The 27,953-nt window shown below is 44.0% G+C and overlaps 1 protein-coding gene across 1 annotated transcript in view; it reads left to right on the top strand.

Moving 5' to 3' along the window:
- rmnd5b (required for meiotic nuclear division 5 homolog B) overlaps nt 1-27,953 on the top strand; it is a 50,017-nt gene that overhangs the window by 1,180 nt on the left and 20,884 nt on the right. Inside the window, exons 2-4 of the mRNA XM_072263637.1 lie at nt 3,595-3,740; nt 10,788-10,925; nt 13,912-14,012. Coding sequence (XP_072119738.1) covers nt 3,595-3,740; nt 10,788-10,925; nt 13,912-14,012 — 385 coding nt within the window. The remainder of the gene's footprint in view (nt 1-3,594; nt 3,741-10,787; nt 10,926-13,911; nt 14,013-27,953) is intronic.

The raw sequence follows: 27,953 nt of genomic DNA, 5'->3' as shown, positions 1-27,953 counted from the left end.
TCAATCATCAGTCTCCAGCTGTGGTAGTGGTTGATGTTTTGTGTATCTTTCACATTTTGCTATTCCAAGAAACTGTGAAATTGGTGAAAAATGGCAAGGAACTGTGGACATATTGGTCGTTGATAAGGATTATAATATGGTTATTGATAAAGATTATAATATGCCCTAGACCATACACTGACATTTCCGATCCTGTGCTCTTCATTATAAACAACTAAACGCTTGTCCTTCATTTTTACTTGTCAACTTTCATTGTATTAAGTTATTTTTCCAATAAATGTCTTTATTATTTTGTAAAATTAAGCATTTGGATTGCTTTAAGAGAAGCGTTTACAAATATATGTAGAATAGTGGTTAGCACAGTGCTTTACAGTACAGGCACCTGGGTTCAATTCCCACAGCAGCCTGTGAGTAGTTTTTGTGCGTTCTCCCCGTGACCGCATGGGTTTCCCACAACCAGTTGGTAGGTTAAATTGGTCATTGTAAATTGTCCCATGGTCAGGCTAGGATTAAATCGGGGGATTGTGGGGCAGCACAGCTCGGAGGACCAGAAGGGCCTATTCTGCGCTCTATCTCAATAAATATTTTTTTTAAAAAGTTAGTCTTATGGTGCTAAATGCGTTCATCATCTGTGTAGGATTTGCTTTCTACAGATTTCTAGCTATGACAAATCCCACAAAAACATCACACTTATAACTCTAAGACACTGAGTTTTTAATGTCCTATACTGCTTTTTTAGCATGTGTAAAAGTTGTGCTCAGTTACTGTGCAAACATGAGTGAGAATCTTAATAAGGAAATAAAGCAATTCATCTTAAAGTAAAATGGTATTATAATGTGTTTCCTATTTTTAATCACATTTGTACATCACAACACCCTGCTTGTGAACTGCTGAAAACAAAATGAGACGGTTGGCATTAAGGTTTGAAGTAGATTTGACTTTGGAACTGATTTGTTGATATCCCATATGCGGCTAAATGATGCTGAAACGTGTCAGAGGGTAAATGGAAGGAGAAGTAGCCAACTCAAACCTTTATTCATGTCCTACCAGGAAAACGTGAGATTTTGGGCTGATCTTCTACCTTGTCACTTACCTTCATTTACTCCTCTGCCCTTTGATCCTCTCCACATCCAAAGTGCTATTGACCCCTATCTTAAATCCACTCAACAACTCTGTCTCCAGTGTTTCTTTCCTAGACAAATGGAAACATTTACTGGGTGGAGAAATTTATTCTTATCTCTGTCCCTAATGGCCAGTCACTAATTTTGAGCCTGCGACTCCCTTGTTCTTAATATCCAGCCAGAGGAAATGCCATTCTCCGTTTACCCTGACAGGCCCCATAAGAATTTTACAAGTGTAATCGCCCTTCTCAGCTCAGGAGTACAGGACCAGTCTGCTTAATTCCTCCTTGTTTGACGTACCAGAAATAGTTTCCAGTTCTGTGAATATTTGCTGATTCTTTTGGTAAAATGTCAAATGGGTCTAAACATAGAATGAATAATGGAAGATTGAGTCCTCAGTGAATGTGGGGGCCACCCCCCCCCCCCCAAACTTCCATTATTGGCTTCGGACTGTTGGAATTCATATCTGCATCAAAAGTAATTATTAATTCAATGGAAGTTCAAAAGCTGAAAGTTCTAGTTTGAAGTCTGAATCTTGCTACTCCTCAGCGGCCTTGGGGTGAATGCCCGCTGTTGAAATGATATAATTAATAAAGTATTCTGCAAGGAACGTAGAGAAGAACTTATGCTTTTTTCTGTCTTTAAGTTGTATGTCTTAATGACAGATGACTACAATTGTTATTGGAAGTTGGTGCTGTTTTAGATCAATGAGGCATCCTTGAATCTATTTTTAGGATTGCTGCCAGAACAGGTTCGTTCCTCAGTTGTCCCATATTGTTCCTCCTTTTCTAGTAAACAAAGATTTGCATTTGCAATTTTTCAATGCACAATTTCCAACTGTAGGTATGCCGTTCGCTTGCCTCTGAATGCAAACATTCAAGCTTGTCTTAACTTAATCCATAAAAATGAAAATACCAGCATTGATAGAAGGAAGGAAATTGTGAATGGTTCAGGTTGAAACCCTGATGCAGAGCTCTGACCCAACACATCCAACAATTTTATTCCTGTGGCAGATGCTGCTTGACCCACTAAGTTCCTCATGCCACATCCACAGTCTCCTGTGTTTTCATATTGAAATAAAAAATGTACTTGGAGCAGAAAGCCAGCCATTGGATTCATTTTTATTTTCTGGGCTTGACACTTGCGTGCTTCCGCAAATTTTCAAGCTTGTTCTGACATTAGACTGTGTGCATGACTTTTATAAGGGGACCCGACCTGAACTCTTGGCCTCATTAAACACTATTTGCTCCAAACTCCTGTTGCTGTGATAATGGCTTATTATCTAAATTACAAGTACATCTATTATGCTTCAAAACAGCACTGTTACTCATGTAATACAACCTTTTGAAAAATTAAATCATGTCATCCTGAGTACTCATAATGTAGAGTCAGAAATTTATAAGCAAAGTCCAACTCCCCTTCATTAACTTTGAGCATTCGGGTACATTTTTCAGGTATTTTCCTATTCCTCTAGATGACGACTACACAGTGATCATAAAGGAAGGGAGAATAGAGCAGTGGGCTAAGCAGGTATCTTTGAGGTACACCAATATCAATTGTCAGCGAGGAAGAGATGTTATTTCCAATCCGGAAGTGACACCTGAGTGGTGTCACAAGTCTTGCACTCAATATCAGTAAGACTAAGAATCGATTGTGGACTTCAGGAAAGGGAAGTTGAGGGAGTACCCGCCAGTCCTCATCGAGGACTCAGCAGTTTGAAGTTCTGGGTCTCAACACCTCTGAAGATCTATCAGCTTGATAGTTACAAAGAAGGCACTACAGCGGCTATATTTCATTGGAGCTTGAGGATGATTAGTGCGTCACTAAATTTCTACACGTATACTGTGGAGAGCATTCTACCTGGTTGCACGGCTGTCTGGTATGGAGGGGCCACTGCACAGGATCAGAAAAAGCTGTAGAAAGCAGCCAACTCCATCGTGAGCACTAACCTCCCCAGCATCGAGGACATGTTCAAAAGGCAATGCTTCAAAAAGGCAACATCCATCATTAAAGAACCCCTGACCCCTGCCCCCTGCCCCCCAATCGCCCAGGCACACCCTCATTTCATATACTACCATCGAGGAGGAGATACCAGGAGCCTGAAGGTACATTCAACATTTCAGGAACAGCTTCTTTCCCTCTCCATCAAATTTCTGAATGGACAATAAATCCATAATCACTATTCACTGTTTTCCCTTTTTGTATTACCTATTTAATTTTTTATTTATAATTTATAGCTTCATTATGTATTACAATCCCCTGCTGCCACAAAGATAACATATTTCACGACACATGCCAGCGAATCTGATGGAAGAAGCAACATTCACCAATCCACGACATTATCCCACTGAGTGTCTGTTATACTTTAGCAGATTCATTGTGTCAGTACCGAACTGATAATAGAAAGCATTGTATAAAATTACATTTGAACTAAGTGTGAATGGTCTTTACCTTCTATTGTTCTGTTTTCAAGGCCAGCTTAACTCGCAGTTGTCTGCAACACTGTCTCTAGTTATGTCACAGTGTTGTAAGAAGATAAAGGACACTGTTCAGAAATTGGCATTGGATCACAAAGATATCCACGGCAGTGTCTCCAAAGTGGGGAAGGCCATCGACAGGGTAAGTAAGAAGTTTTAAGGCATTTTGATACCTACCGGCAGATTAAGGAGGTGTTTCCTCGCCACTTTACAGATCGGAGGCAATCAATAAATGCTGACCTCCCAGTGGCAACAAACAAATTGAATTATTCATTCCCATAGTGACACAATTTCTATGTTATTATCGCTCTATTAACCAACTTTACCAGTTCAGTTCCTGGAGGTAAATCCAACACTCTCAACACGCTGGAGGAACTCAACAGGTCAGGCAGCATCCGTGGAAAAGATCGGTCGACGTTTTGGGCCGGAACCTGACGAAGGGATCCGGCCCGAAACCTCGACCGATCTTTTCCACAGATGCTGCCCGACCTGCTGAGTTCCTCCAGCGTGTTGTGAGTGTTGCTTTGACCCCAGCACCTGCAGATTATTTTGCGCCTGGAGGTAAATGTTGTGTTGCCCAAGAACTGCTGCCTACCAGCCCCTGGGCCTACTGGCTCCCAGCTCTACAGCAGCATCCTGTGTATGACAGGGCTGTCACAACCAACTGCAGTCGCATGACAACTTTGCCAGACTGTGTGGTCCCACCCCAGGCTCGCTGACTGTCAAAGCTTTTGGTCTGGTTTGGGGTCACTGCATGTTTGAGTATCTTTGACCTTCACAAACATACTGCAACACTTTTATTTTTTTTATACGGCGATCAGAATAAAAAGAAAGGGGAAAGGATAGTTTGAAAGGGATAGGGTAGGAAAGGTAAAGGGTTGGAGTGGAAGGAATCTAATAGGAGAAGAGAGTGAGCCATAGGAGAAAGGGAAGGAGGAGGGGGATTAGCCCCTTACCTCTTCTCACTTGCCTGGGCTGGGAATAGAAGAGGTGGGAAGGTGGAGGGAAAATTTTTTTTCTGATATTCATGCCATCAGGTTGGAGTCTGCCCAGATGGAATATGAGGTGTTGCTCTTCCACTCTGAGGGTGGCCTTGTCTCGGAAATCGGGATTAAAGTGATTGGGTCACTGGGAAATTCTGCTACTGCCAGATGGTGCAGAGGTGCTCAAGGAAGTGATCCCCCCTCCCCCCCCCCAATTTACGAGGAGTCTCACCAGTGTAGAGGAGGCCGCATCGGGACCACCAGGTACAGAACAGCACCCCAGCAGATTTGCAAGTAAGGTGTTACCACACTTGGAAGGACTGTCTGGGGCCCTGAATGGAGGTGAACGAATGGGTGGAAGTTTGGCCATTTGCAGGAATAAGTGCCAGGAGAGGGATTAGTGTGGAGTGACGAATGGACAAGGGAATCATGGAGGGAGTGATCCCTGCATAAAACAGAGATGGGTGAGGGGGGCGGTGAGGTAAAGATGTGTTTGGTGGAAGGATTCCTTTGCAGATGGCTGTAAGTTGCGGAGAGTGATGTGTTGGATCTGGAGGCCCAAGCACTGGCAGGTTAGGGTAAGAGGAACTCTATCCCTATTAAGGTGGCAGGAAGATGGGGGTGTGTGTGGATGCCTGTGAAATGGAGGAGATGTGGGTGAGGGAAGCATCAGTGGTGAAGGAAGGGAGGCCCTGTTCTTTGCCAGTGGCCAACAATTTTAGTTCTTATTCCCATTTCCATCCAGACATGTCGGTCCAAGACCACCTCTTGGGCTGCAGTGAGGCCACCCTCAGGGTGGAGAATTAACATCCCGTATTCTGTCTGGGTAGCCTCCAATCTGATGGTATTGGCATCGATTTCTCATACCGATTTAAATTTTTAAAAAACACTCCCCTTCCCTGTGTTCTTTTCCCCGCTCTGACCTCTCACCTCTTCTCATCTGCCTATCCCCACCCATCCCCGTGCCCCTCCTTCCCCTTCCCCCATGGTTCACTCCACTCTCCTCTCCTATCAGGTTCCTTCCCCTCCAGCCCTTGACCTTTCCACCGCACCGGGCTTCATCTATCACCTTCCAGCCAGCCCCCTTTCACCCCCCCCCCACCCCCACACATTTTTATTCTGGCGTCTTTCCCCCTAAATGGAGAGAAAATTCAGAAACCTGAGCTGCAAAGGGACTTGAGAGTCCTTGTGCAGGATTCCCTAAAGGTTAATTTGCAGGTTGAGTCTGTGGTGAGGAAGCCAAATGAGATGCTAGCATTCATTTCAAGAGGACTAGAATATACAAGCAAGGATGTAATGTTGAGACTTTATGAAGCACTGGTGAGGCCTCACTTGGAGTATTGTGAGCAGTTTTGACCCCTTATCTTATAGATTTGTTGAAACTGGAGGGAGTTCAAATGAGGCTCACGAAAATGATTCCAGAATTGAATGGCTTGTCATATGAAGAGCATTTGATGGCTCTGGGCCTGTATTCGCTGGAATTCAGATGAATGAGGGGTGACCTCATTGAAACCTATCGAATGGTGACTGGATGTGGAGAGGATATTTCTATGGTAAAAGAGTCTAAGGCCAGAGGTCACAGCCTCAGATTACAGAGATGTCCTTTTAGAACGGAGATGAGGAGGAATTTCTTTAGCCAGAGTGTGTTGAATCTGTGGAATTTCTTTGCCACAGGCAGCTGCCAAGTCTTTATGTATACTTGAGGCAGAGGTTGATGGATTCTTGATTGGTCAGGGCCTGAAGGGATGCGGGGAGAAGGCAGGAGACTGGGGCAGAGGGGAAAATCGGATCAGTCATGATGAAATGGCAGAGCAGACATAATAGGCCTAATGGCCTAATTCTGCTCCTATATCTTAGTCTTTCTTTCCAGTCCTGAAGACGGGTTTCTCCCCAAAGCGTTGACTGTTTAGTCATCTTCATAGATGCTACCTAACCTGCTGAGTCGCTCAAGGATTTAAAAAAATAAAGACCATAACATAAAGGAGTAGGAGTAGGCCATTTGGCCCATCAAGCCATTCAATCATGGTTTCTCTTAAATTTTAAATTCAGAAAATGAAGTTTTAAAAATAACTTTAAAAATTCTTTACATTTATTTTTTATTTTATCTATTGGGATACAGCACAGAACAGGCTGTTCCAGCCTTTCAAGCCTCACTGCCCAGCAATCCCCCGATTTAATCCTAGCCTAATCACAGGTCCGTTTATGATGACCAACTAACCTACCAACCAGTATGTCCTTGGACTGGGGGAGGAAACCGGAGCACTCGGAAGAAACCCTCATGGTCATGGGGAGAACGTACAAACTCCTCGCAGGCAGTGGTGGGAATTGAACCCGGGTTGCTGGTACTGTAAAGTGTTGTGCTAACCACTACACTATCATGCTGCACATCTGCATACTAAAACCAATTCAGACATCCCACCTCTCCCGGAAGTTCCGGGAGTCTCCCGCATATCGACAGCGGCTCCCTGACGTCCGCAAATTATATACAATCTCCTGGAAATCGATTTTTTTGAAAACGAGTGAGAGGGAGGGAGAGAGGAAGAGGGAGGGAGGGAGAAAGGGAGAACGCGAGTGACAGACAGAGAGAGCGAGTGACAGAGAGAGCATCCTGATTGGTCTCTCTTTCTGCTAAGTAGACCTGTCAGTTTTCTCTGTGGGTGGGCTTTACAGTCGATGTAAAGGGGATTAGAGCGAGGTTTGAGTTGGAGCGAAATTCCAAAATCGTCCGCTAAGGCATCTTTAAAAATGCGCTCGCAGCAAGCAAATTCTTCAGGGTTTTTTTCCTGAAACACCTCCACTTACAGGTACATGGAAGCCCGAGGTGGGCTGGGTTTAAGCGCAGCCGTTTTCAGAAGGAAAACTGATTTTAGTAAATACCTGGCCCCCACCGAGGTCTGGTCATTAGGACAGTGAACTGTTTACCTGTGCTGCGCACTTCATATGCATTTTGAATTACACTTTATTAAATAATGTGGTAATATATTGTTTTATGTGGTGTGCGTGATATATGTATTGGGGCTACACCATGGTCCGGACAGAGGTTGTTTCGTTTGTGGACAATCAGCCAGATGACAATAAACTTGAACTTGAAGATACAGAACTTCTAAATCAATCATTTAAAATCTCCCATTTCAATGTAAAAAGTAAGTTCTACTCCCGACTATTGCAGGCAATGTGTGTGTGTGACTACAGACGTATATGTGATCGGACGTTGTCCGAATGGACGTTAAGCGGCGCACACCTGTAATAAGGATACACCTTATGCTTTTATTTCTTTTAGGGACCACAACATATCAGGGAGTCTAATCGCAGGGAAAGCTGCTCAAGTATTTCAATTCTTTTCAGCAGAAAACCAAAGTCTGACAGAGAAGGTCACTAGAGCTGAGGTGTACTTTACATCTTTCATTGTTGAGCATAACCTGCCATTCCAGGTGTGTAAGCACACAGGCAAGCTATTCAGGAAAATGTTTCCTGATTCAGGAATAGCAAAAAACTATGCCTGCTTATCAACCAAAATAGCAGCTATTGTGAACGTGGCACATTAAGACAGAATTCAGAGGTCAGCTGTCTCTGTGCATCTGATGTCTTGCAAAATTAACAAATTCATTGACACAGATTGCTATGAGGTTGAGACCTCCCTGAAATGAGTTTTTGCAGGGTGGGATGTCTGCCAATTAAAGAATTAACACTGATAAAAGTGTTATCTCTTAGTTATTATCCCTCAACTATCAGGCTTCTATCAGAGTGGAGAACTTAAAGCATAGAGCATAGACATCTACAGCACATTACAGGCCCTTCGGCCCACAATGTTGTGCCGACCACGTAACCTACTCTAGAATCTGCCTAGAATTTCCCTAGCACATAGCCCTCCATTTTTCCAAGCTTCATATACCTATCTAAGAGTCTCTTAAAAAACCCTATTGTATCCACCTCTACCACTGTCACTGGCAATGCGTTCCATGCACCCACAACTCTGTGTGGAAAAACTTATGTCTGGCATCCCCTCTGTTCCTACTTCCAAGTGCCTTAAAACTATGTCACCTTATGTTAGCCATTTTAGCCCTGGGAAAATGCCTCTGACTATCCACACGATCAATGCCCCTCATCATCTTATACACCTCTATCAGGTCACCTGTCATCCTCCATTGCTCAAAGGAGAAAAGGTCAAGTTCACTCAACTTATTCTCATAAGGCACAATCTCCAATCCAGGCAACATCCTTGTAAATCTCTTCTGCACTCTCTCTATAGTATCCACAGCCTTCCTGTAGTGAGGTGACCAGAACTGAACACCGTACTCCAAGTGGGGTCTGACCAAGGTCTTATATTGCTGTAACATTACCTCACAGCTCTTGAACTCAATCCCACAGTTATGAAGGCCAACACACCATGTACCTTCTTAACAACACTGTCAGCCTGCACAGTCAACACTGTAACTTCACTCACCCCAACACTGAACTGATTCAATGACCTACGGACTCACTTTCAAGAATTGTATAACTAATATTCTCAGTATTTTATTACTTATTATTTACTATTATTTTTCTGTTTTTTGTATTTGCACAATTTGTCTTTTGCACATTGGTTATTTGTTCATCTTGGTGTGCAGATTTTTCATTGACTCTACTGTGTTTCTTTGTATCTATTGTGACTGCCCACAAGAAAACGAATCAAGATGGTATATGGTGGCATTGAATTGAATTGACTTTACTCGTTCATATACGAGGAGTAAAAATCTTCATGTTACATCTCTGTCTAAATGCGCAATTTATAGTAATTTATGATAAATACTACATACAACAGGACAGTCAATATAACATAGAAATACAATTGTATCAGCGTGAGTTAATCAGTCTGATGGCCTGGTGGAAGAGGCTGTCCCGGAGCCTGTTGGTCCTGGCTTTTATGCTGAGGTACAGATATGTACTTTGATAACAAATTTACTTTGGACTTTGAGTATACTACCTCCCTGCTCCTGGGACTGGTGTGAGGCTACCTGCCTTTGTGTCCGTTCGATTGGGCCTGGGCTGGGAGCCCTGCCTGTGAGTTGGGAAATCTGTGGGAGGTCATGCTTCCCTGTTGAATTCCATGACAAAAGTACAGCTGCTAATGATGTAGCAACTTAAAGTAGCACCAATGCTGGGAGCTGGGGCTTCTGACAGCTATCTCCAAAAAGGCCTGGTATTAACACTGGCCTGGGATGAGGATCCCATTGGGTGAGTGGGGTGTGTGGAGAAGGTGTTAAGAAGAAATCCCGACCATCCTGATGGTCACTCAGGGAGATGACCAGAGTTCTGTTCCTTGAAGAAAATCTGGGGAAGGAGCGAGCAAAGCCCAAACATGCAGATTACAAGGAAATTGGGCGGTAGGTTGTTGCCAATTAGCACGTGTTGCCCATTAGAGTTATCAGAAACCACTCACTAGGGCACTGCTGATGGGCACAGGGAGCTCCAGTAAAACAGCAGTGAGACAACACACGATGATGAGGGTGGGGGGGGGTGCGGTAGAGGAAAACAGCAACAATTCAGCAAAAATTGTGTAGCTGAAAAAAATGACACAAAATTCAGATGAATTAATCGACATAAAAGAAATATTATTCGGGATGGCACAGAGGGGCTGTAGAGCTGCTGCCTTGAATTGGCGGAGACGCAAAGCACACACATTCTTTCTGTGACTGGGTGGGTCTCCTGTGAGAGCCCCCATTTCATTCCAAGTCCCTTTGGTGTGCAAAGCTAGTTGGTTAATTAGCCACTTTAAACTGTCCTTGGTGTCCAGCTGAGTATCAGAATCTGGGAGGAATTGATGGAACTGTGGGGCTAATATTTAAAATAAAGATGGATTAGTGTAGAATTGGTATGTAGGGGTGGTTGATCCTGTCTAGGACAAAAGGCCTGTTTCTGTGCTGCATCTCTGATTCTAAAATAATAAACAGAGTAGGCTATTCTTTCTCAAGCAAATTTTGGAAGAGTGTACCTACAGGTTGATGGTTTGCTTGGGTAGTTAAAATGATGCTGCGTTTACAGATTAGGCTGCGCTGTTGCCTCGCCAAGTACGCTACATCAGTGCTAGCTCTGGTACCTACTCTGCACTCATTCACTCTCCGTTGCTTTTGAAACAGTAGTTTTTAGTCAATGAAGGCCACATAGAAGATGTTGTTTCCTTGAGTTGTTTTGCCTGTTCCTTTCATAAGATCCTGTCTTTTGTGCAGAACTTTGACACGGACGTGAGTGGAGTCGGGGTGGAAGGTGTCTGGGATCTGCATGAAAAGCAGCAGTTCTTGAGTGAGGCTGTGGTGGAGCACTTATACAGACAAGGGCTGCTGAATGTCGCGGAGGAACTATGCCAGGTAAGACCAGGAACTGACCTGCTCGCCGGTGGGGAGGGTTGTCCAGCCATAAGGTTGATAGAACATGAGATCTGTGGTAGGGATAGGAAGGAGAGGGGGATCAGTTGGTCCCTGATCAGGCACTAATCTGGGTGGACATACTCCAGCCAATGTTGCTGCCATCTTTCCTGGATGTGTTCTCTTTCAAATTTGGGAGCAACTATTCAGAGGAATGTTAAAGATTTCAAAGTAATACTCTGTAGAAATGCAAGCATTTCCAGCATCTTAGTCAAACGCCAATAATGTGATGAAATCCTGCCTGTTGGCGTGGGTGAGGGAAATGCAGCATTCTCAAGCAGCTCAAAAACCTCTTGCGACATTCATTCTCTCACACATCCATTTCCCCAAACTGGTGGATTGCCACTGCCCTGTACTGTCTGCAGGATTCACAATAATATCTGTCTAATGCTTCACCAGAACCTCCCAAGCATTGATCACTGAGATGAGAAAAGATAACGAATGGAATAATCTCCAAATTACACCCCATGCTTACTTAGGATCAAACTCCCTCTGGACAGCATGTCGAATGTACCTTTGCACTATAGATTGCAATGTTCCAGAAAAGGCGGATCATCACCTGCAGTCTCGGATGTATTTACTGGTGGGGCAACAAGCACTAACCTTACCAGTTTGCCCTCATTCTGTGCGAATTAATCTTTCCTTTACGCAACTGTAGCTGGAACTGTCGGCAAGTCCTTGTGCTATCTTAGGTTACTGCTAGGAAAACTGTAACACAAATTTGGAAGCTATTTTCTGAGAGGTCTGATGTTGGCAAGTTGTCTTGTAATCACTTTGAGCTGTTGAAAACAAAAGCGTGAAGGGCCAGGACCTTCTCAGCTGCAGTGATGGAAGCAGATCTTCTGACGATGGAGGCATGTTTGCGTGGTGTAAGCATGTGGGCAACCTGAGGCTATGTGGCAAGGCATAGTTGTGCTACAGAAGTGCCAAAAAATGAAAATGCCAACAAGAGAGTCTAAACCACATTTGATGTTTTCCCAACACATGTCACTCGTCATCAGCTGTGCTGGCTTTATACATGCTGTGGCTCTAAGAGCCAGCCGGAGTCCAGGGGTGCTGTGGCTGATGACTTGCCTCCTGACATCAAGAACCTCTCCATCTACAAGGCTGAAGGGATGCACTCCATTTGCCTGGACGAGTGCAGCACCAGCAGCTGTCGGCGAGTTCGACAGCATCAGGGTAAAGTGAGCCTCACCCAGTCTAAACTTCCATCCCTCTTCCACCTGTGCACTGTGAAGGTGGTGCATATTGTCTGCAAAATGCGTTAGTTACTCACCTACGCTATTCCAACAGTACCTTTTAAACCAGCGACCTCTACCCTAAAGAAGAACAAATTTTTCTGGTTTGTGGGGATGACAGCTCCTACTCTGAGTTGTAAGATATAGAACTGTACAGTACAGGCCCTTTGGCCCACAATGTTGTGTCAGCCTTTTAACCTATGACAAGATTTATCTAATCCTACTGTCCCACGTAGCCCTACATGCTTCTTTCAACAGCAGGCTCATCTAAGAGTGTCTTCAATGGCCCTAACTGCCTGCCTCTGCTGCCATCTCTGACAGTGTGGTCTATGTACTTGCCACTCTCTGTGTAATCATACATTCTCTCCCCCCCCCCCCCCAATACTTTCTTTCCATCACCCTAAAAGTATGTCCTCTCATTTTAGCCATTGGACCTTGGGGAAAAGGCACTGACAGCCCACTCTTCTATGCCTCTTACCGTGTATGCCTCATATCAAGTTGCCTCTCAGCCTCCTTCATCCCAATGAGGAAAGCCCTAGCTTGCTCAACTTTTCCGCAGAAGACATAAAAAATCCAGGCAACGTCCTGGTAAATCTCGCCTGCACCCTCCCTAAAGCTCCACATCTGTCCTTCAGTGCGATGCGCAGATCTGAACATAGTACTCCACCAGTAGTCTGTCTAGCGTTTTTGGGGGTGCAACATTATTACCTCATGGCTCTTGTCATGTATCACCTTGATTTGGAAATGGACCCCTGATTCTTTAGCACTGGGTCCAAAGCTCAGAAGTTGTTCCCCAGTAGCACTGCAGGATTACCTTCAGCAGGGGGACTGTAGTAATTCACCACCAGCTTTTCAAGGATAGTTAAGAATGACAGCAAGTGATGGCCCTGCCAACAGCACCCAGATCCCATGACACTAATTTACTAGGACCTCAAAGCTAGGGTAGGCTGATCCCGAATAAGAGTACGCCAGCAGAGCAATCCATCGTCATAGCAACTTGTTTCCAGGACTACTGGACCGCCAGTGCTGTTATTGAAAAATGGAATCCTACACCTCAATATGAGGCCTATCAGGGTGTATTGTCTGTACTAGGTCTTTTGATACAGTTTCCAATCTCTTAATTCACTTTGCCTCTTTTCCCCCTAAGAATTTAACCAATTCCATTGAATGCTAGCCATTTCCATCAAAAACTGTACTTCAGAAGGCAACAACTTTCTTTTTTAATCCTCATTTTCATTTTAGTTTCCTTATCAGTTATCTCAAACTGCTATCCCTGGTTGCTGGCCCACTCTGAGTGAAGATGGTTTGTCCCTTGTTCATTGTCAACACTTTAATGGTGACTACCACTGTTACTGCTCTAAATTGCCAGTCAATCAATGGGCCAATAGCCTGTGTAAAGGATGACCAATAAATATGAAGTCCCATGTAGAACCCCCATACCATTGACATGCTGTGTGGTGCCCGGAACTGAAACCACAGTGAAGTTGAGACCAATTCAGCCCACAGCAATCGTAGCCACTTGCCCTTTTCCGATCCATCTTTATATTGTACTACAGATCTTGATACCAAATACTATTATTTTGTATATTTTCTCTAAAATGCAGAAATTTTAATGCTGTATTTCCTTGTGTGTTGAACACTGTCACTGGGTACTAAACTTGTGGCAAATCCCATTTTCCATCTTTTCCCAGGAATCCGGAATATGTATTGAGCTCTGTCAGAAGGAACCCTTTCTGGAGTTGAACAGGATCCTGGAGGCACTACGGGTGCGAGATTTGAGGCCAGCACTGGAGTAAGTCTCGGTAGAAATTTCCCTTCCCACGCCTGAGCCCGTTTCAGGCAGAACTCTTAAGTTGCTGAGAATTTTTGGCTGTCAGCAACCAGGACGGTTTCATTTACTGGAACCGTGGTGTGAAGTACAGGTATTGGGGCCTTCTCTTTCAAGGTGAACAGTGGTTAACTGACCAGTAGCCTTAAAGTAAATCAGTTAGTAGTGTTTCAGTTTAAAAAGTGTGTCAGTGAAAATGTTCTTTTATTTATCTCTGGACTGTGGGTATTGCTAGCAATGCCAGCAAGGAATTCCTTTCCCCATCTGTTGATCAGAGGATGATGGTGGGCCCTCAACTATGAGCCCCCGTTGTCTTTATGGAGAAAGTTCCAGGATATTGGGAACCTGCAGTGATAAAGGGATGGTGATGCACAGTATTTCCAAGTCAGGATGGTGTAAGGGAGAGCCAGGAGACTATCAGCGAAAGGACTTGTTTGCATCAGTTCCCGAAGGTTGATTCAACAATGACTTCTATATATTTCTGGGGCATGGAAAAGTTTATATAACATGTGAATAAACCTCTTTCATTTCTTATTCTTCATCGGCCTCTTTGACATTTCCTCATTTCAGGAATGAATGGTGATGCTCCCTCGCTGCATAAGATATAAGGTATCTTATATAAGACATTAAGCCATTTGACCCATCAAGTCTGCCCCATCATTCCATCATGGCTGATCCATTTCCTTCTCAGCCCCAATCTCCTGCCTTCTCCCTGTATCCCTTCACGCCCTGACTAATCAATAATTTATCAACCTCTCCCTTAAATATACCCAATGATCTGGCCTCCACGGCCACCGGTCTCAAGTTCCTCAGATTCACCTGGCTAAAGAAATTTCCCCCTCATCTTTGTTCTAAAGGGACATACCTCTATTCTGAGATCTTAGACTCCCCGATATTGGAAATGTACTACTTTCACGTTGACACCAACATGTTTGGGTTCGAGGTATCCTTCATCCATAAGTGTGTGTCCAGCATTTGCACTGCTGCGCCTGGTGTATCTGTACTGACCACAGCCTGACACGGGTTCTGAGAAGCCCTGTCCTGTCAGTCTGCCACTAGGACAGAGTGGCTGGATGTTGCTTTGTAAGCATTTGACTCCCCTACTCCAAAACTACATTACTTGGTTATTGAGCTGCAGTATGCAGGTGAGGCTCGGGATTGTATGTACTGAGAGGCTGAGCTTCATCTCTCCTTTTATTAAAACATCCAGCTCTCTTTCCCCTCTCCGCGAACCAATAACCAGCTGGGCTGTGTAAACAGCTCCCCTCCAGGGCCTTTGCGATCAGAATATTGCAGAAGGTCGTGGTTTGAATGTGTTGGTGATAGTTGGAGAAATGTAAGTGTTTTGTTTAATTTTGTTGATAATATGACTCGAGTGCCAGTATTGGCAGTGTATTACCATGACAGGGTCTTACTCCTACAATATCTTGATGGTCAGTTGAGAATTAACAAGATAACATGTAGAATGCCATTGTTGGCCATCACTGCCTTGAACTGCAGTTGACCATGTCTGCTTGTTCTGTTGCTCGCTGGCAACTGGTGATGAGATGGTGATGTTGAATGAACAGGGACAGTTGCACTTTCTGTCTCTGGCCTTAAACTCCAGGAATCAGTTTTCCATTACCACTCAATCTGCATTTTCAGAGATTATGAATAAGTACAAATGAAAGGTGCTGTGGCCTTGGTCAGGGCCTTTGACTCTCAGCGAGGGCGGCACAGTGGCACAGTCGCTAGTGTTGCTGCTTCTCAGCTCCAGGAACTTGGCTTCGGTTCTGACCCTGGGCGTTGTAGCTGCTCGGTTTGCATGTTTCCTCTGTGACCACTTGGGTTTCCCGTGTGTGCTCGGGTTTCCACCCACATCTAAAAGACATACTTTTAGGTGAATTGGTTACTGTAAGTTGCCCTATATGTTAATGATTTTAAAAAAAAGTCAAATAGGAGCTAATGGCCATGTGAGAGAGAATGAGTCACTGGGATGTACGGAGAAGGTGGATGGAACCGATGGAATTGGATACTTGGAGGCAGATGGGCTGAATGTTCCAAGGATAGAGGGGAATCCTTCGACTTGGCTGCCCACAGATATGTATTTCCTTCATCTGCTGCATGCAACATGACAGCTGTGATGCTAATCAGTTGGTCTACTACCCTACTCCCAGTGCAGCAAGGCTGTCTCATCACTGAAACCCTCTTCTCAATCCACCTTGCTTCTAATTTAGTACATCTTGTGCTAAAGAGGAACCAATCTACGGAACAGGTGGAAGCTTCAACATTGGTGATCTCTTGTTATTGAGCTGCAGGATACAGGCAAGGCTTGTATATACCGAGAGGCTGAGCTTTAAGTCTTATAATAACATTTAGGAGCAAAATTAGGCAATTTGGCCCATCAAGTCTGCTCCACCATTTCATCATGGCTGATCCAATTTTCCTCTCAGCCCCAATCTCCTGCCTTCTCCCCATATCCCTTCATGCCCTGTCCATTCAAGAACCTATTAATCTTTGCCTTAACTATACATAAAGACTTCGCCTCCACCACTGCTTCTGGTAAAGAATTCTACAGATTCATCACTCTGGCTAAAGTCTTCATTGAGAATGTCATCAGAAGAGTCAAGTTCCTCCCACTGCCAGCAAGGTGGACATTGCTGTCTCCAGTCTGTCTTTTGACCAGTTGGTGTGACCACAAGCTTGACACTGCTAGCAGCAGTGACTCCCTGCCCCTTCACTTCTATCTGAGATTTGGAAAACTCGCAGCAACACTTCAGGGCACTGGAGGACCAGCAATGTTGCCTGAAAAATCCTCCAAATCCAGCAGAAGGCTGAGCAAACTCATGTCAGTGCCCTGGGTCCCCAGTGTTGAAATCCTAGTTAAACTCAGCCAGGTCTGTTGAGAAGGCAGCATCATTTGGATAGCCAGTGCCAAGCTCCTGAAATGGACTCTGTTCTGAGCTCTCTCAAGGGAAGAAATTACCAGGAGTATTCAGGTGAGGTTGCAGATTCCAGTATGTACATAAAGCTGCTTTGGAAAACACGTAACATCCTCAGCAACTTGTGTTACTTCCTGGCCAGTGACAGCTCATAATAGGAAAGGCACACCCAGTAAAGAGTTTCCATGAATTTGCAGGAACTCGCTCTCATAATCCCCACCCAACAGTCTGCAAATCCCATATTGGTCTCATCAGTCACCTCAGATCAGAGTGGAAGCAAAGTGTTTCTGACCCCGAGGGAGAGCTCCTGGTGATATTTCCTTGTGGGAATGTGTTCAATCACCCTGATAAGTTGTTTGCCTTTACACAACATGTGCAGTTAAAGTGGTCTGATCTTGTTTCTTTTGTAAAATTGATGTTGCGTTTAATTGGTCTGTTTTATTTTAATATAGACTCACTTTCAAGGTTTCTTTATCTCATGTTCACAATATTTAATGCTTATCATTCATAAATATTTTTTTATTTGTATTTGCACAGTTTGTCTTTTGCAGACTGGTTGCCTGCCCTGTTGAGTGTATCCTTGTTCATCAGTCACTGAAAGTAAGCATGCAGGTACAGCAGGCAGTGAAGAAAGCTAATGGCATGCTGCCCTTCATAACAAGGGGAATTGAGTATAGGAGCAAAGAGGTCCTTCTGCAGTTGTATAGGGCCCTGGTGAGACCGCACCTGGAGTATTGTGTACAGTTTTGGTCTCCAAATTTGAGGAAGGACATTCTAGCTATTGAGAGAGTGCAGCATAGGTTCACAAGGTTAATTCCCGGGATGGCGGGATTGGAAAGATTGGAGTGACTGGGGTTGTATACACTGGAATTTAGAAGGATGAGAGGGGATCTGATTGAAACATGTAAGATTATTAAGGGATTGCACACGCTAGAGGCAGGAAACATGTTCCTGATGTTGGGGGAGTCCAGAACCAGAGGCCACAGTTTAAGAATAAGGGGTAGACCATTTAGAACAGAGTTGAGGAAAAACTTTTTCACACAGGGGGTTGTGGTTCTGTGGTATGCTCTGCCTCAGAAGGCAGTGAAGGCCAATTCTCTGGATTCTTTCAAAAAAGAGTTAGACAGAGCTCTTAAAGATAGCGGAGTGAAGGGATATGGGGAGAAGGCAGGAAAAGGAAACATACTTATATGTTTCATGATCACAGTGAATGGTGGTGCTGGCTCAAAGGGCTGAATGGCCTACTCCTGCACCTATTGTCTATTGTCTTTCATTAATTGTATTATGGTTATTGGATCTACTGAGTCCGTCTGCAAGAAAACAAATCTCAGGGTTGTATGTGGTGACTTACATGTACTTTGATAATAAGTTTACTTTGAACTTTGAAATAAGTGAAAAACTTAAAGGAATTTCAAAAACTTGCACAACAGCACCACCAACTGGTTAGAAGGGAAACTGCACAAAGCAGACTGTTCATTGGGAACACACATCAAAGTTGCTGGTGAACGCAGCAGGCCAAGCAGCATCTGTAGGAAGAGGTACAGTCGACGTTTCAGGCCGAGACCCTTCGTCAGGACTAACTGAAGGAAGAGTGAGTAAGGGATTTGAAAGTTGGAGGGGGAGGGGGAGATCCAAAAAGATATTTTTTCTAAATGTTTATAGAGGCCTGAAGTTAATTATTATTGAAGCTTGACGAAGGACCTATAATAAAAGAAAAAATATATTTTTTTTCAATGAGTCTTATTTCAGTGGTTGGTAAGTTGATGGAAAAGATCCTGAGAGGCAGGATTTATGAACATTTGGAGAGGCTTAATATGATTAGGAATAGTCAGCATGGCTTTGTCAAAGGCAGGTCGTGCCCTACTAGCCTGATTGATTTTATTTTTGAGGATGTGACTAAGCACATTGATGGAGATAGAGCAGTAGATGTAATGTATATGGACTTCAGCAAGGCATTTGATAAGGTACCCCATGCAAGGCTTATTGAGAAAGTAAGAAGGCATGGGATCCAAGGGGACATTGCTTTGTGGATCCAGAACTGGCTTGCCCACAGAAGGCAAAGACTGGTTGTAGATGGGTCATATACTGCATGGAGGCCAGTGACCAGTGGTGTGCCTCAGGGATCTGTTCTGGGACCCCTTCTCTTTGTGATTTTTATAAATGACCTGGATGAGGAAGTGGAGGGATGGGTTAGTAAATTTGCTGATGACACAAAGGTTGGGGGTGTTGTGGATAGTGTGGAGGGCTGTCAGAGGTTACAACAGGATATTGATAGGATGCAAAACTGGGCTGAGAAGTGGCAGCTGGAGTTCAACCCAGATAAGCGTGAGGTGGTTCATTTTGGTAGGTCAAATATGAAGGCAGAATATAGTATTAATGGTAAGACTCTTGGCAGTGTGGAGGATCAGAGGGATCTTTGGGTCCAAGTCCATAGGACACTCAAAGCTGCTGTGCAGGTTGACTCTGTGGTTAAGAAAGCATACAGTGTGTTGGCCTTCATCAACCGTGGGATTGAGTTTAAGAGCCGAGAAGTAATGTTACAGCTGTATAGGACTCTGGTCAGACCCCACTTGGAGTACTGTGCTCAGTTCTGGTCTCCTTACTACAGGAGGGATGTGGAAACCATAGAAAGGGTGCAGAGAAGATTTACAAGGATGTTGCCTGGATTAGAGGGCGTGCCTTATGAGAATAGGTTGAATGAACTCGGCCTTTTCTCCTTGGAGCGATGGAGGATGAGAGGTGACCTGATAGAGGTGTATAAGATGATGAGAGGCATTGATCATGTGGATAGTCAGAGGCTTTTTCTCAGGGCTGAAATGGCTAGCACGAGAGAGCACAGGTTTAAGGTGCTTGGAAGTTGGTACAGAGGAGATATCAGTGTGGAATGGGCTGCTGGTGACAGTTGTGGAGGTGGATACGATAGGGTCTTTTAAGAGACTCCTGGATAGGTACATGGAACTTAGAAAAATAGAGGGCTATGGTAACCCTGCGTAATTTCTAAGGTAAGGACAAGTTCGGCACAGCTTTGTAGGCCGAAGAGCCTGTATTGTGCTGTAGGTTTTCTATGTTTGTATGTTATCCCTATAGCCTTTGATATAATTGACTATATGATCTGACCATATGATGGGACACTGGGTATATGAGTTGGAATGTTGTGTTGAAGTTGCACAAGATGTTGGTGAGGTCAAATTTGGAGTATTTTGTGCAGTTCTGAACACCTACCTACAGGAAGGATATCAATAAGTTTGAAAGTTGGCAGAGAAAATATACAAGGATGTTTCTAGGACTTGAGAAGGTTTATTGGGATACTCTTGGGACTTGAGGATCTGGGTGATGGGAAAGGATGGATAGGTTGGAACTTTCTTCACTGTTGTGCAGCAGAATGAGGGAAGGTCTTTTCAAGGTATACAGACTTCTTCGGAGTATAGATTGGTAAATGCAGGCAGGCTTATCTCTCTCAGTCTGGGTGAGACTAGAACTGGAGGTCATGAGTTTAGTGTGAAAGGTGAAATATTTAAAAGGAACCTGAGGGGAGCTTCTTCACTCAGAGGGTGATGCAAGCGTGGAACGAGCTGCCAGTGGAACTGGTGGATGTGGATTCAATTTCAACATTTAAAAGAAATTTGGATAGGTACATGGCTGAGAGAGGTTTAGAGAGCTATGGTCCACAAGCAGGTAGATGGACTAAGCATGTGCACTAGATGAACTGGAGGGCCTGTTTCCATGTTATAGTACTCTGACGCTGTATGATCTTTTCCCCAGTGCCTTGTTTCTTGTTGTGCTGTTCAGTGAGACTGGCCTTGTCACTTCCATCTGCACACTCTGATTACTACATGTTCCTTCCCATTCCACTCCCCTCCACCTTCTCCCTTTCATTCATCCGGAAATTCTGATTTATGTAAGTTTCTATAATCCTCTTGACACTGAGCTAAATGTCATCGTGTTACACAGTATGGAAAGAGGCCGTTTGGCCCAACATGTCCATGCTGACTCAGTTGTTTATCTGAGTGAGTCCCATTTCCGTGGTTTTGATTTGCAAAATTATTATGTTGCGTAATAATGCGCCACTCTCTGCCCATAGGAATACACTGTTGCAAATTTCAATCAGACTTCCAGATGGACAAATATTTTCATTGCAATTCCCATTCCCTTTCCAACAAGTCGATCCAGGGCCGCCTCTTGTGCCAAGATGAGGTCACCTATTGTCCACTCTTCTCTCCTATCAGATTCTTCCTTCTCCAGCCCTTAATCTTTCCCACCCACCCAGTTTCACCTGTCACCTTCCAACTAATCCTGAAGAAGGGTCTCGACCCAAAATCTTTACTCTTTTCCGTAGATGCTGCCTGAGCTCCTGAGTTTCTCCAGCATTCTGTGTCTGTTGCTTTGGAGTTCCAGCACCTGCAGACTGTTGTGTTTATAATATACCCATCATACATTTCTTTCAGCCCTTTAAATTTACAAGATGCTGCTTAATAAAATACTTCCCAAAAAAGTATCATGGCGCGTGGCCAAGTGGTTAGGGCGTTGGGCTCACGATGTGAAGTTCATGGGTTCGAGTCTCGGCCAAGGCAGTGCGTTGTGTCCTTAAGCAAGACACTTAACCACATAATGCTCCAGTCCACCCAGCTGAAAATGGGTACCAGCAAATGCTGGGGTTTAACCTCGCAATAGACTGACATCCTATCTCGTACTCTCAGTCGCTTCACGCCACAGGAACTGGCATAAGCACCGGCCTGATGGGCCACAAGGCTCAGGACAGACTTTAACTTTAACAAAAAAAGTATCTGTTCCGTGAATCGAGGACTTACTGTATGTGGACAGCCTCCACAATATCCTGCACTGCCTGTCTAGTATTCAGTGGCAGATGAGTTGTAGTATGCAAATACTTTATCTATTCCATTACACGCCTTGTATTCACCTAAATTATACGCAGCCTTGACGTCCTATTTGATCCCACTGGCTGTAGTCCTAATTTGCACCTACAGATCGTGCATTCTTTCAAATGCCACTGACTCTCCTTTCCCAAGTGCACACTGTTGATCTGGGATGCCGTTCATTCTTGAAGTACATATATGTCACCATATACAACCCTGAGATTTGTTTGCGTGTGAGCATACTCAGCAAATCTATAGAATAGTAACTGTAACAGGATCAACAAAAGATCAACCAGAGTGCAGAAGACAACCAACTGTGCAAACATCAATATCAATAAATAGCAATAAATAACAAGAACATGTGATAAATAATCCTTAAAAGTGAGATCATTGATTGTGGGAACATTTCAATGATGGGGCAAGCAAGTGCAGATATTCCCTTTTACACAAGAGCTTGATGGTTGTGGGGTGGTAACTGTTCTTGAATCTGTGGTGTGAGTCCTGAGGCTCCTGTGCCTTCTACCTGATGGCAGCAGCGAGAAGAGAGCATGGCCTGGGTGGTGGGGATCTCTGATGGATGCTGCTCTCCTACGACAACATTTCGTGTAGATGTGCTCAATAGATAGGGTGCTTTACCGGTGGTGGACTGCTGAGGAGGCAGACATTGAGGAGAGAAGGGAAACTCATCGTGATAAGAGCTTAACGTGCTGACTGACGTAAGGGTGGATCGCCATGTGGATTGGCAAACCAGTCTGACCCCTCTTTGCAGCAATCAGCACCCACTGGCTGCATCTGCCTGCAACTTGACTGGAAGAACTGGGACCCAAAACATGGTCAGGGTGGCACTGAAGGATCTCAGTAAGAGAAACCCCTTCAACAGGGACCATTTCATTCTGAAAGTCCTGCTCGAGTACTGCAAGTTCGAGGTGGAGGAAATCTATTGTGTCCAAGACTTCAAAGGTTTTTTTCAATATAACCTTCAAGTGTGCGGCAAGATGGCAGATGTTCCTGCAGGCTTTTCAACAGCTGTTGAAGGCGCAGCTACTTGTCAGCATCCCCACCCAGAAGAAATGTGATCACACTGCACATGTCCAACCCACATATGCCCATTGTGGAAGTCCTCACGTTACTTGCCCGGGCCAGAGGCAAGGCATGGGTTGGTTCTGCTCGCTGCTCTACAACGTTTACTCAGCTCTGCGCTGAACTGAGGTTGTGGCCTGTGATACCTGGCCTCACATCTGTAGTCTTGCAATGTTTACTCAGCTTTGCGATGGACAGAGGCTGTGGCCTTCTCCAGCTGCAGTGATGCTTGGCTTTGTGTCTTTCAGAAAACTTCTGAAGCTACTTGCTTACTCTTATTGTTTGCAGGATTTGTGTTTCTTCCCCTCTCTGCGCATTTGATGTTTGACGACCTTTTTTAGTGGGTTCTTTTGAGGCTTCTTTGTTTTGTGGCTGCCTGGAAGGTGACAAACCTCAAGGTTGTACAATGTATACATATTGTGATAATAAATGTACTTTGAACTTCGAGGGTGCAGGAACCTGTGTGAATATCAAAGATATGTTCAGGAACTTGACAAGTAAGCACGAGATGACGTTTAAGTTGAGGGTGGATTCAAATGGCTCCATTGCCCACTGACCCTCGGAGGTAACCGTGGTTACGTGGTGTGTGCCGGTCAGGCCAGGCTCTGCTGTAACTCCCAACAAGTCTGGGCACGTTGTGGCAATGCGGTGCAGTAATCTGCAAGAACTGCAGATGGGAAGGCCTCCGGACTGCCAGGAAAACAAATACTGCAACCTCTGTGGAGAGGCAGCTCACCTCCGGAAAGCCTGACCAAAACGTGCTGGCATGTGCCCACCGGCAATAAGAGGGAGAGCTGGCACTGAGTGCCCAGATAAATGCCGTGGGCCCACTACCAGCGCAAAGATTACGGCCCTCACCGAAACAGAGACAGGGAGGGTCACCCCCCCTCGAGCTCCCATCTGTCCCTCCACAGCGAGGAGGAGTCCATGGAGAAGGGCAGAGCAGAAGGACAAGAGGAGAAATGGTGGTGGGTGAAGAAGGATAATTCCCAGAAGGTGCTATCCAAAAGACAATGGGTTTTGGATGGCACCTTCCTCATGAGAATGAAAGGAATGGGAAGAAAAGGGAAGGGTGGTAAACAGATGCCAGCAAACTCTTCTCATCAGGATGAAGCAAGCGTGTGAAACTGGCACTAAATAGCAGAGGAAAACATGGAAAGGAGCCAACAGGCAATTACGGATGGGGAAGGAATTCTACTAACCAAACCCCAGCCCCTGGAGACCAGGGGAGGCACACGAGCCCCCATCTCCAGAAAACTGAGAGCAGCACAGCACCCAATCAAAACCAGGGCGTTGTGCAGGGCCACTGGCCCCCAGCTCCAGGACACTGATAGTAGCATGGGAGCCATCCCCTCCCGCCCAGCTCTGGGAATCCACGAGCAGACAAGTGTCATAGATCAGAGAGATGGAGGGTGCAGATCGACCGGAGCAGGATGTCAGAGGAGGAGTAGTGACCAACAACCCCCCTCCCCACCCCCACCCCCACCAGCACCACCCTACCCAGGGGAGGATCACCCTCAGTACGGACTATCAGACCTCCACAACTACTGGAGGAGGTCTCAATGAGGGCCCCATGGTTTTTTCTGTGTGGTCAGTGAACAATGATTGTCGAGCTTCCAGCCTGGGGACCCTGCTACAAGGAAGCAACTTCTCTAATCACCCAAGTCGGAGAGGAGGTTGACGTGTGCCTCCTCGTGGCAGATGAAATGCACTGAAACCCTCTACGCCAGCTCATCAATGTGTACACCTCAGCGAGCGGCTGGCGACTATCAAGCATCCCCCCCCACCGGCTGCTGACGGTGTCACAGCTGGTTGTTCTGGTCAGTGACTTCAATGGCTGGACGACCTGATAGTGTGGAGTGCAGACTGGACAGCACCTCCAGAGTCCTGATGGAAGTGGTTAATTCTAATGCTGTTCAGGGTATTAAGAGAGGCGACAAAATATATAAGGTTTGGTTATATGCAGATGACCTGTTAGTTTATATTTCAGATCCTAGAAAATCTATTCCTTCTTTCCTTCTATGTTATCTATACTTTCTGAATTCAGTAGTTTTTCTGGGTATAAATTAAATTTACATAAAAGTGAGTTATTTCCTATTAATAATTACTCGGATCCAAATTATCAAGTACCTTTTAGTATTGCTAAAAATTACTTTACCTATCTTGGTATTAAAGTTACTAAAAATTTTAAGGACCTCTATAAATAGAATTTTTTTCCCCTAATTGAATATACCAAACAAATGCTTTCTAAATGGTCACCTATGTCATTATCATTAATAGGTCGAATTAACGCTATTAAAATGATAGTTTTACCAAAATTCTTATATATATTTCAGGCTGTTCTTTCCTTTGTTCCTAAAAAGTTCTTTGACAGAATAGATTCAATAACCTTGTCTTATATTTGGAACAATAAAAATCCTAGATTGAGTAAACCCTTACTGCAGAAATTAAAAAAGGATGGTGGTATAGCTTTGCAAAATTTTAGAACGTATTACTGGGCAATTAACATTCAATATATTACTTCTTGGATTCACTATTCAGATATACATGGATGCCCTTCATAGTTGGATTTGGAGGAAAACTCAGTGAAGGGGTTCTCTTTGGCCTCTTTACTGGGAGCTTCTCTTCCCTTTTTGTTTTCTAAGATTAGTAGACAAGATTTTAATCCCATTATTAAACATACATTAAGAATTTGGTTTCAGTTTCATAGATTTTTTGAGTTAAATAATTTTATTCTAGTAATAGCCATCTCAATTATTTTTTTAAACCATCAATTTTGGATAAGGCCTTTTTAATTTGGAAAACCAGGGGAATAATAACTTTTTCAGATTTGTTTTTCGGGGACTGTTTAATGTCTTTTTCTCAGTGGATAAATATGATTTATCTAATGTACACTTTTTTAGATATTTACAAATCAGGAATTTTTTACATGGTTTGTTGCCAAATTACCCTTCTGTTTATCCAGCTAATATGATAGATTTTCTCTTTCAGTTTAAACCATTTCGAAAAGGGTTGATAGCTATAATCTATAAATGGTTATTGAATTCACGAATAATATCTAATGATAAAATTAAACGTGCTTGGGAATCAGAATTTCAAGAGTCTTTTTCAGATAATCAATGGAGTAAAATTTTTCATTTGGTTAATAACTCATCTATTTGTGCCCGTCATTCCTTGATACAGTTCAAGGTAGTGCATCCGGCCCATATGTCAAAGGATAAACTAGCGCGTATTTTTTTCCAATATTAATCCTATTTGTGACAGATGTAATTTTGAGGTGGCCACTTTAACTCATATGTTTTGGTCTTGTATAAAGCTAGATAACTTTTGGAGAGATGTTTTTAAAATGCTATCAAAAGCCTTGGATCTGGATTTGCAACCTAATTTACTTACGGCAATTTTTGGGATTATCCCATCGGAAGCAGGAAATATTCCTGTATCTACTCAACGTATGATAGCCTTTTTGACTTTATTGGCTAGGAGTGCCATTTTATTGAAGTGGAAGGATTCTAATCCACCTTCTGTCTTTCTTTAGCTTTCCTCCATTATGTCCTGTTTAAATTTAGAGAAAATAAGAAGTTGGACATTTGATACATCCTTTAAATTTGAGCAAATATGGCGACCTTTTATTTGTATTTTCATCTGATTTGATTTATTATTCTTCCAATTATTTCATTTTTCGAAGTTTTAGATTTGATCAGAAAATCTTTTCTTTTTTCTTGGCTGTATCCTCCGAATGGACTGCCCAGTCCCCCTTTTTTTAGTGTAGTGGGTTTTTTCCCTTTATTTTAAATTTAATGTTTTTTTCCCTCTTTATGAATTGATAAGAGGAGAATTAGCTGTCCTTTTTTATTATAAATTGCATATTTGCTTATTACTATGTATGATTATAATATCTAGTTTATCTTTTGTTCATACTGTTGCAGATTTATATTTGAGATAATTCTCCCCTTGTCTGGATGGGTGTGTGTATATATATATATATATATTCTCAAAATCAATAAAAGGATTAGTAAAGAATGAAAGGAAGTGGTTAAAACAGCCAAGCTGTGTCATGCCTTCAGCAGTCCTGCAGGCGCAACCACCTGGTTACGATCGGCTGGCTCAGTCCACTCTTACACTGGTTTCCTGTTCGCGTTAGAGCCTATCGTGGTCCGAGCCACCAACGTCACACCGGTGTTCTTCCCTGACCACTGCCTCTTCTGAGTCTCCTGTCACCTATGGGAGGACCAGAATGCAGGGAGGGGGACCTGGAAGCTGAACGTCTAGCTGCTGACCCAAGAGAGCATTGAGGAACTGGAGAATTAAAATGATTAGCTTTGTATTTTAGCTGCACACATCAAAGTTGCTGGTGAACGCAGCAGGCCAGGCAGCATCACTAGGAAGAGGTACAGTCGACGTTTAGGGCCGAGACCCTTGGTCAGGACTAACTGAAGGAAGAGCTAGTGAGAGATTTGAAAGTGGGAGGGGAGGGCAAGATCTGAAATGATAGGAGAAGACTGGAGGGGGAGGGATAGAGCCAAGAGCTGGACAGTTGATTGGCTAAAGGGATATCAGAGGATCATGGGACAGGAGGCCTAGGGAGAAAGAAAGGGGGGGGAGCCCAGAGGATGGGCAAGGGGTATAGTGAGAGGGACAGAGGGAGAAAAAGGAGAGAGAGAAAAAGAATGTGTGTATATAAATAAATAACAGATGGGGTACAAGGAGGAGGTGGGGCATTAGCGGAAGTTTGAGAAGTCAATGTTCATGCCATCAGATTGGAGGCTACCCAGACGGAATATAAGGTGTTGTTCCTCCAACCTGAGTGTGGCTTCATCTTTACAGTAGAAGAGGCCGTGGATAGACATATCATAGACACGTCTGCTATAAGCCTACTGACTCTCACAGTTATCTGGAATATTCCTCTTCTCACCCTGCCTCCTGCAAAAATGCCAACCGCTTCTCACAATTCCTCCGTCTCCGCCGCATCTGCTCTCAGGATGAGGCTTTTCATTCCAGGACGAGGGAGATGTCCTCCTTTTTTAAAGAAA

The sequence above is a fragment of the Mobula birostris genome, chromosome 7 (assembly GCF_030028105.1).
Source record: "Mobula birostris isolate sMobBir1 chromosome 7, sMobBir1.hap1, whole genome shotgun sequence".
Lineage (NCBI taxonomy): Eukaryota > Metazoa > Chordata > Chondrichthyes > Myliobatiformes > Myliobatidae > Mobula > Mobula birostris.
This window is presented reverse-complemented; position numbering and strand designations above follow the sequence as displayed.